Genomic DNA, 17,637 nt, shown 5'->3' on the forward strand with positions numbered 1-17,637 from the left:
AGTTGACTGTAGATCCAGTGTTCATGAGAAAGGCTTAATGCGAAGTCCTAGACTTGTGACCCACTGCCCCTGCTACCAAAAAAGCAGAGAGACCCACACACCAAGGCAGTTTGTAGGCCAGTGCTTTAAGATAAGACAGCACATACCTCTGCCCTGCTAACATGCCAGGGTGCTGCAGCTGCTAAACTGTAGGACTAAACAAATCTCTGAACAATTGTGTAAATGGGGCTAAAGGTAACAGCAGGGAACTAAAGCTGCAAAACCATCCAAGATAAATCACTTCCATGCACCATGATATAAAAGCCAAGGACTCAAATTTGAGCAAGTGCAAGTGTGCCCAGAGGCAAAACAACTTCAGAGACACTTAACTACACCCAAACAATCCTCTAAAATGGCATGTGTCTACATAAAGTAGATCTCTGGTTTTGAACATACACTTACAAGTAATCATAGTCTAATGTTTACTACTTACTCTTCCTCTTCATCAGAGGATGAGGATCTGGATGAGCGATCACTTTTCTCACTAGACTTATCATCCTCCTCCTCCTCTTCATCATCAGAGTATACTTCACTAGTTTTTAATGGCTGTTTTTTTGCAAGCAATTCAGCTGTGGGAAGGAGGAGAGAGAATAAGGAAAAGTAAGCTGTAAATCTTTTATGGAAGTTTCCTTCTAGAGCTGAAACTTTATTGTTTGGGAAAAAAATAGAAGAGGCAGACATGCGTGAATTTTAGACTGGATAAAAGTGCCACATGTTCAAAAACACCAGTAAGCTAAGATCTCCATTGTATATATTCAAAGAGAAATCCAAGTATTTAAAAGGATCTTAAATCTCAGTTACACTTATCTTCAGTCTCCCAACTTGACTGCACATAGCAATACAAGATGGGCATAACAACTGGATGTACAAGATAAAGCTATTATGATGTGATAAGTCTGTGGCAAAATGGACAAGATGATGAAGAAACATACAAATGTAGAGAAGGTAGCACAAGCACAATAAATACAGTTTGGATGGTTCAGAGATTAAAGAACATAATTTAAGCGACCAATACACAAACTAAACATTACTAAATGCCATTCAAGGGGCTGGAATCAAAGTTTGCTTTGTTTTCAGACCATTCTGGGGAAGGCAGGGGGAAGGAATAGAGCATTAGTGGCATCAAACAATACCCTAGGTGGTCATATTGGGCAACGGTCTGAGGAAAACACAAACGGGGAATTCATTCACTCCAAGGTGTAGGGTTGTGGCATTGATTCCAAACAGAAAGTAGCACTTTCCAAAAGCTGTAATAATGCCTCAGATATTGTAGCAATAGCAACATGCTTTCATACCTGTTCTGTTCTTCCTTTTCTCTCTTTCTGCTTTTAGCTCCTCCATTGCCTGAGATTTCTTGTCAAGCTTCTCATCCCGCTTTGATCGTCGCTCTTTGTTATGTGACATGACCTAAAAACATGCACAGAAAGACCCTCAACATTAACTGCAATCCATAAATTGAATGCATTAAACAAAGATTGCTTGCGCACTTTGAAAGCTTTTCAAATATAAACTACTAACAAACTTGATTTTGAAAACAGTTTTTTTCAAGTTCACTTTTACAGAGGCTAGGGAGAGGGAAATCAAGCTGAAGTATATTTATTTTTTCTAAATCATATCAAAAATAATGAACGTATTTACACCTCAACATTTCTGCCACCAAGTTTTAGTCTCAAAACTCCTCCTTAAAAAAAGCACTAGAGAAATAAAATTGAAGTAATTCTGCAACTACTAAGTAACAAGGACAAATTGCATCAATATTATTCTCATTTGCTTCTCCTTCTGCAAGGCCAAAACAAGGCACTTGTTCTCATTCATTAGCAAAGAGAAAAGTTATGTTAGAAGATACTTAAAGCAAAAATAAAGTTGAGTGTGAAGTCTGCAATATAGTTCCAAATCTTAAATGCTGTAAGTCTTCTGATATTTTACATTTCAGGTCTATCTGGAATATCAGGTAGCACAGAATGCAACTTCTATAATAATCATAATAGACAGTCACTTGAAGTAAGTAGAAGTAATTTCTAGAAGGCACTGTAAAAGAACTCCACATAAGATCCTTTTATATATACATATATGTACATTAGTCTACACATTATGTATTTTACATATGGACTATATAAGTTCATATACACACAGAGTTGGGAGGGGTTGGGAGATAAGATTTAGGTGTTAAACATTTATTTCACTGGAAGATAACAAGGAGTGAATTGCATGCTGGAGATGCTCTCTTCCATTGCAAAAAGACAGAAGGAACAAATGCAAACAATAGGCAAGATGAATCCCACCCCATTCTGGAAGCCCATCTGCCCAGACTCTATAAACAGTTAAGGGCAAGGTCTATTTGAAACTACAGACGACTAGGTGAGGAGCACTGCTGGACCTCACCCTCACTAACAAGGAGGGTCTGGTTGAAGCAGTAAAGGTCGAGGGCTGCCTTGGTTGCAGCCACCATGAAATGGTTGAGTTCAGGATCTCATGTGGCAGGAACAGAATACCAAGCAGAATCACAACCCTGGACTTCAGTAGGACCAACTTTGGCCTTTTCAAACAATTGCTAGAGGAAATCCCATGGGCAAGGCTGCCTGAAGGTAAAGGGGCCCAAGATAGTTGGTTAGCCTTCAGGGACTGCTTCATCCAAGCTCAAGATCGGAGCATCCCGACAGGCAGGAAGTCAAGGAAAGGAGCCAGGAGACCTGTGTGGTTAAACAGGGAACTGCTGTGCAAGCTCAAGTGGAAGAGGAGAGTTTACAGACCATGGACGGAGGGGCTGGCCACTTGGGAAGAATATAAGGCTGTTGTCAGAAGGTATAGGGAGGCAACTAGGAAAGCTAAGGCCTCCTTAGAATTAAACCTGACGAAAGGGGTCAAAGACAACAGAAAAAGCTTTTTCAAATACATGGCAGATAAAACTAACACTAGAGGCAATGTAGGTGCACTGATGTACGAGGTGGGTGCCCTGGGGACAGAAGATACAGAGAAGGCAGAGTTACTGAATGCCGCCTTTGTCTCTGTCTACTCTGCCGGAGGCTGTCCTGAGGAGCCCCGTACCCCTGAAGCCCTAGATGAAGTCAGAACAATGGAGGAGTCTGCCTTAGTTGATGAGGACTGGGTTAAGGAGCAACTAAGCAATCTGGACATCCATAAATCCATGGGTCCAGATGGGATGCACCCACGGGTGCTGAGGGAGCTGGCTGAGATCATTGCTGGACCGCTCTCCATCATCTTTGCTGAGTCTTGGGAAACGGGAGAGGTGCCTGAGGACTGGAGGAAAGCAAATGTCACTCCAGTCTTCAAAAAGGGCAAGAAGGAGGACCCAGGTAACTACAGACCAGTCAGCCTCACCTCCATCCCTGGGAAGTGCCATCTCAAGGCATATCAAAGATAAGAGGGCCATTAGGGGCAGTCAACATGGCTTCACCAAGGCGAAGTCAAGCTTGACCAACCTTATAGCCTTTTATGAAGATGTAACGAGGTGGATAGATGATGGCAGATGTGGTGTACCTTGATTTCAGTAAAGCATTTGACAGTCTTCCACAGCATCCTCACAGCTAAACTGAGGAAGCTGGTCTGGAGGATCACATAGTGAGGTGGACTGCGAACTGGCTGAAGGAAAGAAGCCAGAGAGTTGTGGTCAATCGGGCAGAGTCTAATTGGAGGCCTGTATCTAGTGGAGTGCCTCAAGGGTCAGTACTGCGACCAGTGCTATTCAATATATTCATCAACAACTTGGATGAGGGAATAGAGTGCACTGTCAGCAAGTTTGCTGATGACACCAAGCTGGGAGGAGTGGCTGACAAGCCAGAAGGCTGTGCTGCCATCCAGTGAGACCTGGACAGGCTGGAGAGTCAGGTGGGGAAAAAATTAATGAAATATAACAAGGGCAAGTGTAGAGTCTTGCATCTGGGCAGGAACAACACCAAGTTCCAGTGTAAGTTGGGGAACGACCTATTTAGAGAGCAGTGTAGGGGAAAGGGACCTGGGGGTCCTGGTGGACAGCAGGATGACCATGAGCCAATGGCATCCTGGGGTGTATTAGAAGCACTGTGGTTAGTAGGTCTAGAGACGTTCTCCTTCCCCTCTACTCTGCCCTGGTGAGACCACATCTGGAATATTGTGTCCAGTTCTGGGCCCCTCAGTTCAAGAAGGACAGGGAACTGCTGGAGAGAGTCCAGCGCAGGGCAACAAAGATGATGAAGGGAGTGGAGCATCTCCCCTGTGAGGAAAGGCTGAGGGAGCTGGGGCTCTTTAGCCTTGGAGAAGAAGAGACTGAGGGGTGACCTCATGAATGTTTACAAATATATAAAGGGTGAGTGTCATGAAGATGGAGCCAGGCTCTTCTCAGTGACAGCCAATGGTAGGACAAGGGGTAATGGGCTCAATCTGGAACACAAGAGGTTCCACTTAAATTTGAGAAGAAACTTCTTCTCAGTGAGGGTAACAGAACACTGGAACAGGCTGCCCAGGGAGGTTGCGGAGTCTCCTCCTCTGGAGACATTCAAAACCCGCTTGGACACATTCCTGTGCAACCTCATCTAGCTGTTCCTGCTCTGGCAAGGGGATTGGACTAGATGATCTTCTGAGGTCCCTTCCAAGCCCTAACCTTCTGTGATTCGAAACTACAGTTCAATTACAGAGGCCTCACCCCCAAAACTGGTACTATCCTCTTTCTACTGGAGGTGGAAAAAACTATAGTACTACTTCTGCTCCTCCTAGCATTCACACTTTTTATTCACACCCCCACCAGCAGAAACTAAGCATTCTTTCCATTGCATGTGCATGCAAAATAATTAAGACAACAGCTGAGCAGTTTCTGGCTCGCTCTTTCAAACTTTCACTTGCAAGAAAGACCATGTATGTAATGTTTCAGACTGAATGACATAAGTTTGGCTAAAGGAATTGTAAAAGGTTGCTTTCCTGTTCTCATATGGGAGGACTATCACAGCAGCTCTAGATATTGCTGCAACCTTGCATTTTTCATTAAAAAGAGTTACCAGTGCACCACTCAGAAGGCCAAATATGTTAATTTCTTTAAATGAACTGGAAAGGCTAAAGATAACTTGAACATATAAATGAACTAAATTCTGACCTGCTTATCACACTGTTTGACATTAAGGAAAAACATGAGGGGCAGAGAGAAGGAGCATCCTATCTCCTATTGCCAAGGGAAAAGGGTTTATTACTAAGGACAGTTCCACTTCCTACCTGGGATTCCTGGATCTGTGTGAGTTTTTTCTTCTCCTGCTCTTCCTCTTGCTTTTTCTTTTTCTCTTTCTTTTCCTTCTTTTTTGCTGTTTTTAGTTTCTTCTTGATTTCAAATCTAGTAGCAGAAATCAAAACAATGTATGAAAGAATGCTCTCCACCTGAGTGAGCAAAGTACCCATCACATGCTATCTTGGCTTAACTTGTTAGTAGGCTGTAAGAAGCACGTCCACTGCTTGCCCCAGACAGATAACCCTTTAATGCTATCCTGTCCCCTATTCCCATCCCCTACCTTCTTCAAGGAAAATAAGGTGAAGCACAGAAAAGTGCAGGCTTACAGAGAGCTAACCTAAAGGGCTGAGGAGATCACACGGGAATGGCTGTTCCCCAGAAATCTGTCCTTACTCCACCTTCATCTTTGCCCAGTGTAGTGACCATTGCATGCTGCCTCCAACTCTAAAAACAATTGGCTATTTCACATCATTTGAATCTCAACAGCTGAAAAATTTGGTTGTTTAAAGCCACTGTAATGCTAACTTTTTTATGCTTAAACTCCACCTTTCTACCAGCACTGGTCTGTAATAAGAACAACTGCAAAGAAGTCCCAGTGAGTCCTCCTTCAGCAGCTACATTCCAGTTAGACTCGAGTAGTTTCTGCAGTCCAATTTAGGCACTTCCATTGCTACTTTCAGGAAATATGTCACCCTGAAATCTTATTTTCAGCCACTGTATTCAGAAGAATAGTGATTTCGCTGGAATTGTCCTGTGACTGAGATTCCACTGCACTATAGACTGGTCAATGCTTTAGTGAAGGGTGCATATGGACAAACACAAGAAAAAAAAATTATTTAACTTCCAAAAACTGAAATTCAAGATGTGTTATCCACATCCATATTACACAGTCCATTTTTCTTCAGTCCTTTACACCTGGATTTTGTAGACAAGAAGCTGAAGTGCCTGATGAGCTTGTTGCCCTTTATGACTTTAATATGAAGTATAACACACAGGGCACAGGCATTGTATCACATGCAATGTCACTTGTAACCAAATAAACTCACAGCACAATGTACACACAAAGAACAAGACAGCATTTCAAAAGATTCAGCTTACCATGAAGTTAAATAACTACCCCTCACCACCACCCCCTTAGTTCTACCTGCCAACACCTTTCCATAAAACAGGATAAACCCGTTTAATATTGAAACAGTAACTCAAGCTTAGATTGTTCAGCTTGTTTTTATCAAGTATTCTCCAGCATTCATTCTAAAAGACAGACATTCAGTTACCATGAAACAGTGAAAGAGATTTAAAATATGGTGTCCTTCCATCTGATCTAAATCCAGGTCTTTCACTCATTTTGATCCCTTTGAGGAGAACAGCAAACTATAGAAGACACTGAAAGTAGTATTAACACCACAGACAGGCAGTGCTCTAACTGTGGCTTGGACAAATAGACAGTCTGACAGCAGTTTGTATTGACAGGATTTACTCAACGCATGTCAGTCCTCTAGAGAAATTTGTCAGTAAGTGAGAAAAGAGAGGTCACTGAAGATGGAAGAGACTGGAGAAAACTTGACCCACACATGCTAAATGTTTCTGTTAGACACATGACAAGAAAAATACCTTTACTACTAGAAAGCCGCCTGACAGGACAGTGTTACAGTAACAAACCAACCCACATCAACTAATGTAGAAATCCATGAATGACAGATACAACACCACTCCTCATTATTTCAGTATCTCTCTTCTATTAGGACCCCAAGCAGCTTCACATGCATATAGAGGCAACCCTAACACTGCTCTGTACTTCCCCACTGTTTTCTGAAAAATTACAGCACCTCATACACATCTTACACTTCATTTGCTTTTTTCCAAAGTATCAACATGTGACAGCTAATACAAAAAAGACAGAAGAGAAAGCAGTCCTTCTGACAGCCTGGCATCCAGTGTGCAAAGTAGTACTATGGCTACAACAGTAGCTGACAGAACCACATGTATTCAACAGCTGAGAAACTTTGAGAAACTGACTTTTACAAGAATATGCAGAATTCCTGTGGCGCGCTTCTCAACTAGCTCCAAGGATCGTTTATGCAAAGACTTAATTCACTTTATAGTGCTCAGTGCTTGGATCCCAAACATGAGAGCATGGTTAACATTTCTCCACACAGCCTATAATGAATTTGCTACCAAACATCAACAGATATGAAATTCACCTTCTCTTTAGCACTTCTCTCTTCTCTATCCGGTTAAACAGCTCCTGTTCTCTCTCCTTTTCTGTCATTTGTTCCAGTCGAGCTCTGTCTTCTTCATCTCCCATAAGATCTTCTCCATAGCCATCATGGAATTCCTCATCTTCAGAGGAAGAATCTGAATCTGAGCTAGATGAGGAGCTGTTGCTTTCCGAGTCAGAGACTTCTCCTGAAACAAGAACACACAGCAGTGAGATTCACTTTGGGCAGAGCCCAAACACTTCATTGTAGCATGTTAGCAAAGGATATCAAGAATGAATTTTACACTCCTCTTCCACTCTACTAAAAGCATACATATAATGTAAACTAAACCCAGGAGTAAATACTTTATTACTGTAAGATACGCATGCTAAAAAATTATAAAATGAGTGGTACTACATGTAAAAACAAATTGGGTTATAAGAAAAAGTTCTCAGGAGAACAAACAAAAAAAACACCTCAAATGCCGCTGTTATCTGCCACCAATACTCCTCATTATAGCAACTCAAAGAAACAAAATTCGTTATTTGAAGACTGCAACACTACAAATTGTCACATCACAAGATAAAGTTGGAACACACTACCCTCAAGACTGGCAAGGGCGTGATGCTAGCTCCATTACTGTAACAAGCCCTCCCAGTTACACATGGGCTTAGGGAACAGCTGGTTCCCCAAAAATATTGGGTAACACCACCTTTAAACTTGATCTAAGTCCAAGTGCTTTGATTATTTCACCTAATTGACTATGTTACAGCAAATCACAAAAGCAGACATTAGGATTCTTTCTTTGACTTTCATTCTCCTCTCAGTAATTCTGGAAACTTCCAGCATTGCAAGCTTACATCATGGAAAACCTTGATTTGTGTGCACCGATTCATAAAGGTTCAGTCATTTCATGCTTTGTCTGCCTCTGCTGTGCTGAATATACTTAAAACTGTAGGCTCCTTCCTATTCTTTCTTAACTTTTTTTAGTATCAACTGAAATCACAACCTGCAAACCTCCATAGGCATGATGAAAACAGGAAAGAACACAAGAAGTTTGCCCAGCATTGGAACAGATTCAATATTCATGTAAAAAAGTTCTGATGAAGTTACAGTAATGATTTTTCTTCTTCCATGTCACTATAAATGTGCAAGAATTCCAATTCAGAGAAAATGCATGCAAGGTGAGATCCTATTTACAATCACACAACACTACACACCTCTCCTTTTGTCATCACAAGAAGTTTGTGAAGGGAAAATACATCAATGGAAATAAAAGCAAGTGTTACCCACACTGCAGATGGGACATGCTCGAAGGAAGAAAATAATTTTCCAGGAGAAAATCAAGTAATGAAACATGCCATACTTTCTTCAGTTGAAACAGTACTCGTTGCATTTGTAATGGAGTGCCTACAGCAATGCTATACTGAATTACATGCACTTCAAGCCAGGGCAAGTTTAATAGTCATCCAGAGTACTGGTTACACAAAGGAACTCTTTGAAGGCAGTCTTTAACAGCACCGTCTACATATTACTCTTCAGTGTGCACAAACGGGTAACTTCACTGGGAATTACACTGTAAACAGAGGCACATGTGTTATCTTACCCTCTTCAGGTGCTGAGCTCTCAGCTGAGCTGTCTTTATCTGAGCTGCCTGAAGAGGCAGCTTTGTTCATCTGTTTCTTCATGGCTCCTTTCTTCTCTGCCTTACTCGCTTTTCCCTTTTTTTTGTTTTTAGAACCTCCAACAGTCCACTGCAAGGAAAGAACCAAGAAAGGGATCATGAGACACAAACATCACTTTTTTCCCCTCACACAAAACACTGGAGTTAAAACAACTGAGAAACAGCCTAATACCTGACAGCAACAAAACAATCATACAAGGTTTGGGAAAAAAAAAAAAAAAAAAAAAAAAAAAAAAAAAAAAAAAAAAAATAAAGGAAGCCAATATGAAATTTATTAAATGAAAACGTTTAAACATTTTACAAGGTTTTTTGGGCTTGGTGGGCTGGAATGTTTTGTGGTTGTTTCGGGCTATTTCTTAATAAAAAATATCGGTTATCAGTGCAAGACAACAATTGGTGGGATAGTTCTTTCAAAAACAATGAAGACTTCAGAGTCTGCAATATTCGCCAGTAAAATAATTTTAAACTACTGTCCAACTGCATTTGTAAAGCTTAGCTTCAGTTTACTACTCTTAAACAGAAAAAGCAAGAGATGTGTTTACAAAACTAGTTAATTCAACGGCAGATTTTAGATTTCTTGAAGGCACACCAATTACACATGACAGTCTTTCCAGCATCTCAGTTCTACCAGGAGTACATGGCATGTGCATTTTTATGCAACAAAACAATAGCGTACTCGCTCAGAGACAGTAATGCCACTGCCTGCATCTATGTACATAAGTAGAATAGAATCGGAATTGCAGAGGTCTGGAAAAATCCCCTCAAATGTCAAGTCTTAATTTTAATTTTCTCTTAACATCATACCCTCAATTTACTTAGACTGCACTTTCCATGTACAGGACTTACACCACCACACAGACAGGTAACAACTTAAATCCCAACATCCCAGGAGAAGTATTTAGCTAGTATTTAGAGTGTGATTGCTTATTAGCATTTTTGCATTGTCCCGTGTAAAGCCACAGAACAGAACTGATAATGATTGCCTGTGTATTATTTTAAGGCTTTACAATATTTTCCACTTCACCACCTCACCTCCCCAGGCGCAAGACCTTCATGCGTAAGACAGTTTCTCTCTAAATAAATACATATATTTGGACTGTTATCCTCTTAATACTTGTACATTACTCAGCCTTCATGCACATCACCCCCTGTTCAAGCACGCAGTCTACTAAAAAATATATGCCTAACTCAAATGAGCAAACACTTATTTCATAATGGAGATACTGTGCTCAGAACTATTCCAACCGGAAAACTAGATTTGACTTCAGGTGCACACAAACTTCAGGCTTCTCACCCAAACAACCCTTTCTGGGGTACAAATTAAGTCCATTCCTGCAGGCAGTAATAATTCCATCAAATTTGATGATGACTTCTGCCTGATTAGGAACCATCTTCAGAGAACCCTGGCGTTCAAATACTCTAAATTAAACTCAATGGAGTACTTAAAAGCTCCTACCTGATATCTGCTAATATCTTTAGAATTTCCTAGGTTTTGATTGCTCTCACATCCAGCTTTGTACCTTCCATATTACCACCCGTATATTCAAAAGTATCTGTCAAAGGCCAGGCAGAAGTTTTCTCTCCTGAGGTAAAAGTACAGCTCTTTAGTGGTGAGCCTCCAATTGCAGTCCATGCCCCATGCAGTTAGCCCAGTCTGTTATGGTCTATAGGACAGATGAGAAACTGCACAGAAAGCATCTGACTCTGTATCAGCCTGTGCTTGCACTGAAGTCTTTATTGGCTTACACATTAAGGTTTTACTTGTTCAATGTTTCAATACTGCTGTCTAATAATATTCCTGGTTAACTATGTCCATGTAAATGAGTTAAGAACAAGCTTCTATTCTGTCTGAACCTGCTCAAACCTTAATGTTAAGGACTCACCTCCTAGGTATCACAGAAAAGTGCATTTTTGCTATTTGTTTAAGAGCTCACCTACTGCCAGCACACCAGTGAAAACACAACAGTGACAAAGTGAAACCGAGCATTTAGCAGAGACCAGCAGAGCCCCCGGAACCAGGGATGCAGAGGTGCCTCCTGCCCAGAGCTCTGCCACTTCTTTTCCACGTTCTAACACTGAATTATACCTTACATCAGCATGCTGTATAGCAAAGAAGCACAGAGAAAGCCATAGTATACACCACAGTTATATCAAGACCTTGAGAGGTCATGCCAGGATGAAAGAAGTTAAGATCAGACAAAACCAGCAGGACTTCAGCTGGTAATAAAATGTTTAATAGCTGTAGACACCTACATTACAGATCACTGTTCTCAACCTTTGATTCACAAGCAGAATTGTGGAAAAAACCTGGGTCAGGGAAGATGGGACTGAAGAGAAAGCTGTGTGACAACCTCTCGAGCAACAACGAAAAGGTAATTAAAAAAATCTGTCCTAAACTAGGAAATTTTGCTTTGTTTTTTTTAGGTACCGCTGGACATTACACTTGGTCTCATTTTTGTTTATGCAAGTGACCTCTATATCTTTTAAGCCATAATAACTGCTTTTCACCTTCCGGTTTCAGTGCTGTCATGAAGACAAATTCTTCCTCATCCAACTCAGGTGCTTCAGGGGTTATTCAGCTACCCCAATCTCTCATAAATGCCTGGTCATTCTTGGTACCACTACAGGACAATACAGTGGTTTGAACAAGCCTTAAGCACAAATAAATCATCAAAACCAGGACATAGTCAGCATGAGGCTCTTCCAGGCTCACAGATTGCTCTGCAGGCTCAGGGACCATCAGCTGTCATTTGGACACTGAATGACCATTTTGTACTGTTCAGAGAGAGACTAGCCAACATCACATTTCTTCTTACACCAAAGGAAGACCTAACAGAGGTCTTCTTAGCAGGTCTGGTGCAAGGAGAGAGGGGGAGACAATGCTGGAAAGCCACGGCAACCTGCAGTCCCAACCAGAGTCTTGAGCCCCTTCCTCATGCTTTAGCTCACCCGTGGAGATCAGAAAGGAAACAACATGTCTGCACATAACATCAAGTAAAAATGCACACACAGGTATAGTCAGAAATGTTTGTTCTCTTTCCCTCATCCCCACGCACCTCAAACAGCAAACGATAACCGTATTTTCCAAAATCTGTCCTCTGCTGCAGCTTCTCCAGGTTCCCTTTTCCATGTCCAGTCAGGCAGAGCCAGTCAACACTTCTCACACACTTTCCATGACTATAACATCTTCTCTAAACAGCCCCTTAATTTACTCCTTCCTCCTCAGCCACCATCTGGAACCCTCCATGGTTCCAGACACAGCAAGTTAGTAAACTCATGCAGAAGTAAGCTGCCACATGGCTTTCTGCTTATTGTTTAGTACTGTCACACAAGAGAGCTTTATGGTTCATTCACAGGAAGTAGCCAGAAGAGCATTTCAATTTTTCCTCTTGCTTCAAAGGTTCACAGTGCTACTAGTTCGCATGTTTCCCCCAAGTCCAACTTAAGCCATCATACCCAGAATGGGCTGCCAATAACAAAAAACCCAACAAAACAAAACAAACACCAATGCCCTCACCCCTCCTCCCCCCCCCCCCAAAAAAAAAGAAACCTAACACATTAGAAATCAGCCAGATTTAGAAGTCAGCTTCTACAAAAGCAAACACACAAAATGACTGAAGAAAACCATTTTTAGCTCAGCAAACCTGGAACATATTTCCACTAGGGAGATGAAATGAGATTGAGGAGAAAAAAAAAAAAAAAAAACCTAAGAAAAAAGTGATCTCTGAGAGTGCAGTAAGCATACTAATTGTCTTACCCTCACTGCTCAGACAGTCACTGTTTTCTTCTATTCTCGCAGTACCTAAACATGTTATTCACAGATTTTATTTTGCAAATAGGTATTCTCCCTGCTTTTTGGTTGGTTTTTGTTTGTTTTTTTGTTTGTTTTGTGTGGTTTTTTGTGTTTTTTGTTTGTTTTTTGTTTGTTCGTTTGTTTGTTTTGTGTGTTTGTTTGTTTGTTTGGGTTTTTTTTACATCACACCAAACAGAGATGCAAAAGCAAGGTTACCAGCCTCTCCTTGCCATATCCTTCCCTCCTAGATAGGGCTTTTATAAGCAAAAGGCAAAATTACAAGCCACAATATCAAAGCAAAACCAGTCCCTTACCAATGTGCTCCTTTCCTAGGCCACATAAACTTAAATGCCATGACAACATGACAGCTTAAGAGTGCCAAGGTACATAACATTAGCCCAGTTTATAAACTTTCATCCATTCTCCTCCATTCATATAGGGAAACAAAAGGCAGCCCTCCAGGCAAGTCATCAAAACTGCAGTTTCAGCCTGTCTGAAGACAACAGCAGGCAGTGCGGATATGAAGATAAGGCAGCATTTACTGTCTTCAGGGTTTCTCAAAGCCAGAACTCTTGAGACAGCACTCCAAGAGCTTCAAGGAAGAAAATCTTACCTATCACTACTGTTTAACTAGTAAATAAAAAGCCTGTTACCTTTCTTGCTTTTTGAAGTCTGCACTTGCCATTCAGATGTATCAAACACTTTCACAATGACAAGACTAACAATTAGAAAACTTAAAGGACCATTTTAGACATAAGGAGACTGAAGGTGTCAATAACAAAATGAAAAGGAGATAAACAAACACCTTCTAAAGCCACAAAAGGGGCTTTCCCAGGAAACGGCTGAAAAAGAAGGCTTCACGGACCAAAATATCACCAGACACCTGATCCACCCTCATCTTCTGAGTACAGCTCAAAAGAGCTCATAGAAAGGTAACTGAAAAAAAAAACAACAAAAACAAACAAACAAACAAAAAAAACAAAACAAAAAACAACAACAAAAAAACTACCTATAGTAGGTTGAAATTCAGTTTAAGCAGCAAGTTAAAATTTGTTCTAACAGTACTTTGAGGGGTCCATGTGTTGAAAAATGGCAAGAACCTCTGAGTGACAACATTCAACATTGAGATGGTAGTTACCAAATGGCAATGAAGACACACTCTCTGTAATCAAAACAAACTTGGGCATGGTACTGGCTCTGAAAACCTGCAATGTTTTATTTCAGAAGCCTGGGCCAAACTGCTGGAGATGGCAATAGCTATAAAGCACTTAGTCAACAAGCGTCTTGCATAGCTGTAGCATCACCAGCCAGCAAGCATAATCCAGACTAACAAAAGTTTAATAACTTCTCTAGACACTAGATAGTACCTTATAACCGAATTGTTGTCACCAAAAACTGCTCCCTGGGTACAAAGGAAAATTTCATTCAGTGAAAAAAATTTAAATAAAATCAGACTCATGGAGGTACTGGAATTGAATGTATACTTCCGGAGCAACTTTCTCCACTTCAGAACTCGTGTAGACTCTCATACCGTGTAACTTCGGGGGACCTGATTTATCCCCATGCTAGTTTGCAATTTAAAGAACCTACTTGGAGACCAACTTTTATACCTGTTTTGTCCACAACTGGTTCACATTACATCTTTGGACATGCCAGCCTCCATACAATTAGCCTGAGCTATCCAGATCTGCACTTGCACTTTCTTGGGTGTGGGAAGAGTAACAGCATCTCTCCTCTTTAAGAAAAGCTTTACTATTCTTCTCTTTAACAGCTAAAGGAAACTGCCTCTAAGGAAAGTCAAAATTACAAAGCATACTGCCTATATGGCTGTGTATAGGAAGACTGAAGTACAGCCCATTTCAAATCTCTTAGGCCTGAAAAATGTATGGCAAAAGGAGATACCTCTAGCCCCACCAGTAACTTGGCTAACACCAAACTGGTTTCATGGGATGGTGAGCTCTTGGGTAGTCATGGCCACACATCGCTCCACAGCTAAAGGAACTGTCTGTCTCCACATCTGTATCCAGCTTAGTACATCTCTTTGTGAAGATGGTACTTTTTATTGCAAAGCCCTGCAGTCATTGCTATTTATTAGTTGTCAGAACAACAGTTCATATTTAATTGAGTCATGCGTGTTCCACAGACCCACCAGAAGACTGCTCAGAGCATCCTTCCTATTTCATTGCCTGCAACTCATCTTCAGTCCCTTGGCTGGGTAATTTGATTCAGCCCACACAGGTACTTAAAATGTTACAGAACCCAGCATCTACACCATGAACACCCGCTGTGGCTATGAGCTTTCACAGAAGCACATTCTCAGAAAGGCACATAAAATATATCATTAAAGATCTACTGAAATCCCTTGGGCACCACTGTGGCATGATTTGTACATGCTGTTACTCTATAATTCAAAAATACATTGTCCTTCTCTTCCCAATGCTCCCCAAACTTCCCTCCTTTTGAAAAAGGCAGAATGCAGTGTTAGACTCTGAGGCAGAGCTTGAGGCTCCTTTCCTGTACACAGGACATAGTGACAATCCCATAACATTTAGCACTTGTCAGGAATCACACAGGATCTACACACTACAAAACCTGCATGGAAACAAATGGGTATGATTAAGCTCATTTGCCCAGGGCAACAGTTTCCATGCTTTTGCCTCAAGGTCCTCATCTTGCAGGAAGACCAGTAAGACAATTTCAACATCTAGACCCCCTCTCCCAGCACTCAAGGTTGAGCAAAGGTCAAACTAACCACAAGAACACTGATCAAACTGCAGTTGTTTGAGCAGTAGTGTAGTCAAGCCTAGGGATGCACAGAACTGAACGACTGGCAGAAGCAGAACCGTCATAACTTCAGCCTGTCTCCCCCTGCTGTGACAAGCAGCAGTTCCAAATGCATATTTCAGGCACAGGAATAGAAGCAAATGTCCTAATTACCTCCTCTCTAAATCTTTTCCCTCTTGCTGCATGGAGGTCAGAAAGAACATAGTATCAATTAGAAATGACACAGATTAGAAAGTATCAAATGCTCATAGTGCAAAGATAACTACTGCCATCTACAAGGTCTGTGCAAATATGTCATATTCTAGATAAAACAGATAGAAAATTTCATCATTGCTCTCCACACTTAAGTCTACTTTTCCAGACAAGCTGGTCTCCACACAGCTTAGAATAAATAAGCTGCATGCCAGCAGATCAGAACACACAGTGACAAACAGAGCAGTCACCCAATATCAAACCTAATATCTAGTCCATTCATAATTTTCTCTCTCCTTATATTTTAAGCATATATTAGATATGAGAGTCTTTTTATTATTTATTTTTTAAAGAACAGGATTGAAGTAGAGTTCCAAGCATATTTATTTAAAAAATGTCTCAGAAAGAAAACTAAACCACATGTTCTTTACACTTACTGGAAGAACTCTGCTACACTACCAAAGACTTAACAGCTAATAGTTTATCATTTGCCTACCCTATTGGTCTTCAAGTTGTCACAGTGAATAATCCTTCCTGTACTTTCAGCAAAAGCCACGCCAAACAGCTCCCTGTTAAATTTTTAAGAATTAATAAAGAACCTCTCTAAATTGCATGGGAAGCTTGCAAAAGTTATCTGTAACCTTTCAAGAAAATGTTTTTATTCAAATATCTGACTGACCTGTTTGTCAGTTCCTCTGTTTTCGTAAGTTGATTTCAATTTTCATTTATAGATGAAAGCAGAGATTTTAACCAGTTTTACAATGTAGTACGAGAACAAACAATAAAACCAAATCTAGCAGGTAAGAACTGCTGTACAAGAAATTGACAAAATCCCAGGACAAAGTAATTCTAAATTCTTCCTTGCCTGGCTTTCTTCAAAACTGTCTATAAAAACATACTCTGTTGCATGTTCAAATGACCTGACAAGCTAGTTCAGAGAAGAGTTCCCGGAGAATCAAAGTAGCTAAACAGAACAGTTTTACCACCTGTAAAATAGTATCCCCAGCCTTGACCCTTTTCCTCTCTGGGGAAGGAAGCTCTTTTCTGAAGCTGAAAACCTCCCTCCCTTGAATGCAGAGTCCAGGTTTAGCAGCTTCACAGCTACTTCAATCACAAGCACTACACAGGAAAAACACTAGTTTTAAGTAGGCAGATAACCAGACCATTCAGACCACATGAACATGGGATTAAACACGCAGTCACCTTTTCTACAGACCTTCAGACTATTTTTGTATGGAGTTACAATTCAAAGCATATTAATTACAAGAAAAAAAATATTTGATTATACATCTTCTGGGCTTAACGCGTATCCATCTGTGTCATGGATGGCCAGTCCCGCTTTATGAAGTCAACAGGCTAAATATACTGCATGACAAATACACTTTCGCTGCTTAGGTAGCATCAGACAAATAACCCATAGTAAGTTCACTGACAATACGACAACTCACCTCATCGTCACTGTCTGACGTCTCAGAGTCTGAAGATGCTGTAGGTTTGCTCACGGGTGGCTCCTTTTCTTCTGAGTCACTGCGTTTCCGTTTGGCCAATGACAAGAGCTCCTGGTGTGAAAAATAAAACATTTATTTTAAAATGTCATAATTAGTTTTACCAACCCAGGTCACTGTACATGCACCTTCTCTGTGACACCTGAGCATATTCCAGTAATATGATTATTCCCACTGATTAAAGAACAAAGTCTGCTTGTGTTTCATAAATACATATACACACACACAATTTT

General features: G+C 40.8%; 1 protein-coding gene across 1 annotated transcript in view; it reads right to left on the bottom strand.

Moving 5' to 3' along the window:
- The window catches only part of RTF1 (RTF1 homolog, Paf1/RNA polymerase II complex component), a 30,887-nt gene that overhangs the window by 10,388 nt on the left and 2,862 nt on the right, over positions 1–17,637 (bottom strand). The window contains exons 2-7 of the mRNA XM_005502204.3: positions 17,348–17,458; positions 9,053–9,200; positions 7,450–7,654; positions 5,239–5,353; positions 1,335–1,446; positions 473–608 (exon numbers count right to left, since the gene is read on the bottom strand). Of these exons, the coding sequence (XP_005502261.1) occupies positions 473–608; positions 1,335–1,446; positions 5,239–5,353; positions 7,450–7,654; positions 9,053–9,200; positions 17,348–17,458 (827 nt within the window). The remainder of the gene's footprint in view (positions 1–472; positions 609–1,334; positions 1,447–5,238; positions 5,354–7,449; positions 7,655–9,052; positions 9,201–17,347; positions 17,459–17,637) is intronic.

Source organism: Columba livia, chromosome 5 (genome assembly GCF_036013475.1).
Source record: "Columba livia isolate bColLiv1 breed racing homer chromosome 5, bColLiv1.pat.W.v2, whole genome shotgun sequence".
NCBI classification, from domain to species: Eukaryota; Metazoa; Chordata; class Aves; order Columbiformes; family Columbidae; genus Columba; species Columba livia.